General features: G+C 43.2%; 1 protein-coding gene across 1 annotated transcript; it reads right to left on the bottom strand.

Moving 5' to 3' along the window:
* Positions 1-1,201: 1,201 nt before the first annotated feature.
* LOC119547778 lies at positions 1,202-2,058 on the bottom strand. The gene has a single exon (XM_037854789.1). It carries the CDS (start codon positions 1,970-1,972, stop codon positions 1,235-1,237), a length of 738 nt encoding a protein of 245 aa, XP_037710717.1. The 5' UTR covers positions 1,973-2,058; the 3' UTR covers positions 1,202-1,234.
* Positions 2,059-2,367: the final 309 nt, after the last annotated feature.

Here is a 2,367-nt window from a genome sequence, read left to right as displayed (position 1 = left end):
GTTTGTACATTAGGCATTTATCAGGCGGTTATCTATGAATAGGAAGAGGTACAGTTCTAGTGGGTGCATTCTTTTGGTGAAGTATGTTACATTTTGTATTCAAATAAAATAAAGAGCAGCTGTCCTAAGGCCTGACTGTTCCTATTAAAAATGTTAGCCCGTTCTTATAAAACCAATCTCTAAATCAAATATGCAAATTATTATTTTAAATGTAAATACAAATATAAATGCCAACAACTTACATGTTCTTTCTTGAAATTCCAATTTTATAACCCATTTTGTGACAACACCAAGAACTCGAGCATATATCTCCAGTACCCCTAAAAAAGGTTGATTAAAGGTTGACACCAGCTGAATACCTTTTCTGTGCCAGGTCTTTTTAGATATTCCGAACCTCAATGCATTTATAATCGCACTAACCCTTTGGAATGCCCACAATTACATGGAAATTAATGCTCCCCGCCTCGGAAGGTTCCTAGCACGATCCTCGGTCATGTCGCCGGGAAAAGTACGTGAGTGAGCAAACCCAAGGAACGGCTTCAATTGAAGTTCAATGAAATGTGTCGCCCGCGTGCGCTTTGATTTTATTGCCAGCACTTAACATAATGAGCCGCACCGATAAAATCACGTTTCCTATCGCGCGGCGCATGCGCAATACGCTCGATACTCGATTCCAGTGCGCATATGCTTCCTGTCCCGCCGGATATTCCTTTGAGTGCCCCGCTCCATTGTCGTCCGTCTGCAGCAGTGCAGCACAAAAGTTCAAAGTGCACATGGAGCGGGGGTTCGGGATTGGGATTGGGATCGGGATCCATTGAATGCCAAGTGCAGCCGAACAAAGGATACAGCACACACATTTCCACCATACACCACCTGTTTCCTTGGGCTTTTGTGCTGGGTTTCCATGGGGGATTTACGCGAAGAGGAAGTTCATTGAACTGGGATCGCTGCATTTGAAATCGTAACGCGCGTGAGGGGGGCACAACATATTGTGGACTCGGGAATGGGATCTTAAGGTCTTAAAATTTAGTATCATGGAATTTTATATTGGGAATTATGCTGTGAATTTAGGCATCTGACTATACCAATTCTGACAATAAATTTTTTGAAAAATATTTAATGTTAATTATTTAAAACCTATTTGTTTATCATTCTGTAAACCATTCGTCCTTACAGGTTTCTTTTATTCAAATTGAATTATATAATATATTTATAAGTCCATGAATATACATTTTTAGGTCGTGTACCTCAAGTAGGCTTCGTGGAGCATATTGGAGCGAGAGTAGCGCTTGTCCTCCTCCATGAACTGCAGTACATCCCTAATGCTCAGATGCTTGAAACGCAGACCAAAGGGCCTCTGGGCCGGGGCTTTAGACCCCGGATCGCTATTGGAACCGCCTGGAGTGGCTTCCGGTACTGCAGCTTCCGCCGGACGCTTCCGTCCACCGATGGCCAACATGGCGGTGTCATTCACCGACTCAAAACGCACAGCCTTGCCCTCCTTTTGGGCGTGCACCGTTCGGCGCTTGTAATAAAATCCAGCATCATCATCCGAGGATCCACAGTCGGCCATTTCCAGATCGTTGAGGAACATCATCGTGGTCCTCATATCGTTGTTCATCACACAGCGCTCGTCGTTATAAAGGTGATAGCCCGATCGATGCTCGCACAGTGCTACCGTCTTCTTGACCACGAACTTCATGTAGGTCTCCAAAGCGGCCAGAAAAGCATCCAAGAGGGCTTCTTGGTCCTCGAAGCAGATCTCATCCACCATTCCGCTTTGGGTCCAATGTTTCACCAGCTTCTTCAGGACGCCACTGCGGTCGAAAAAGGTGGCACGGGGCTTCTTCTTGGCCGGATTGGCAGACTTGCTCGAATCCTGAGGAGCTGCGTCGGGCAGGATGAGATCCTTGATGATGAGCAGCGGACCAGCGTATGGCTGTATGGGAACCGTAATGGGAGTAACCGACATGGTCTTATTTGTTTTTCACAAATTAAGAAGAGATAGCAATTTTACACTGCAGACTTGTCAAACGAAAAATAGGATTGACATCTGTTTTACACCAGGGTTCCCACGATTTGAGGCGGTCACTTTGAACACTTTGATTTCAGTGTTTCAAAATCTTACTCTTTTAAACTGAATTTTTTAAGGTAAAAATTATATGGTTCTATGTTTTTAATTTAAGTGAACTGTACATAAATATAACAAATCATACATATTTAAAATTTGTTATAGCAATAGGAATATTATTATTTATAATGTATTCCTTTGATGTTTTCTATCTATATGGTACTAAATTCCCTTTTAGAGATTTAAGGAACCCATCAGCTGGTCCTCTGAATTCCTGTACAGCCCTATCCTTCGCC

This window comes from Drosophila subpulchrella, chromosome 2L (genome assembly GCF_014743375.2).
Source record: "Drosophila subpulchrella strain 33 F10 #4 breed RU33 chromosome 2L, RU_Dsub_v1.1 Primary Assembly, whole genome shotgun sequence".
NCBI lineage: Eukaryota > Metazoa > Arthropoda > Insecta > Diptera > Drosophilidae > Drosophila > Drosophila subpulchrella.
Note: the sequence above shows the minus strand (reverse complement) of the source record. Positions and strands in the feature narration are given on the sequence as shown.

Bases quoted from the DNA above. Each gene is read 5' to 3' on its own strand.
- LOC119547778 (XM_037854789.1), bottom strand. From the start codon at position 1,972: ATGTCGGTTACTCCCATTACGGTTCCCATACAGCCATACGCTGGTCCG.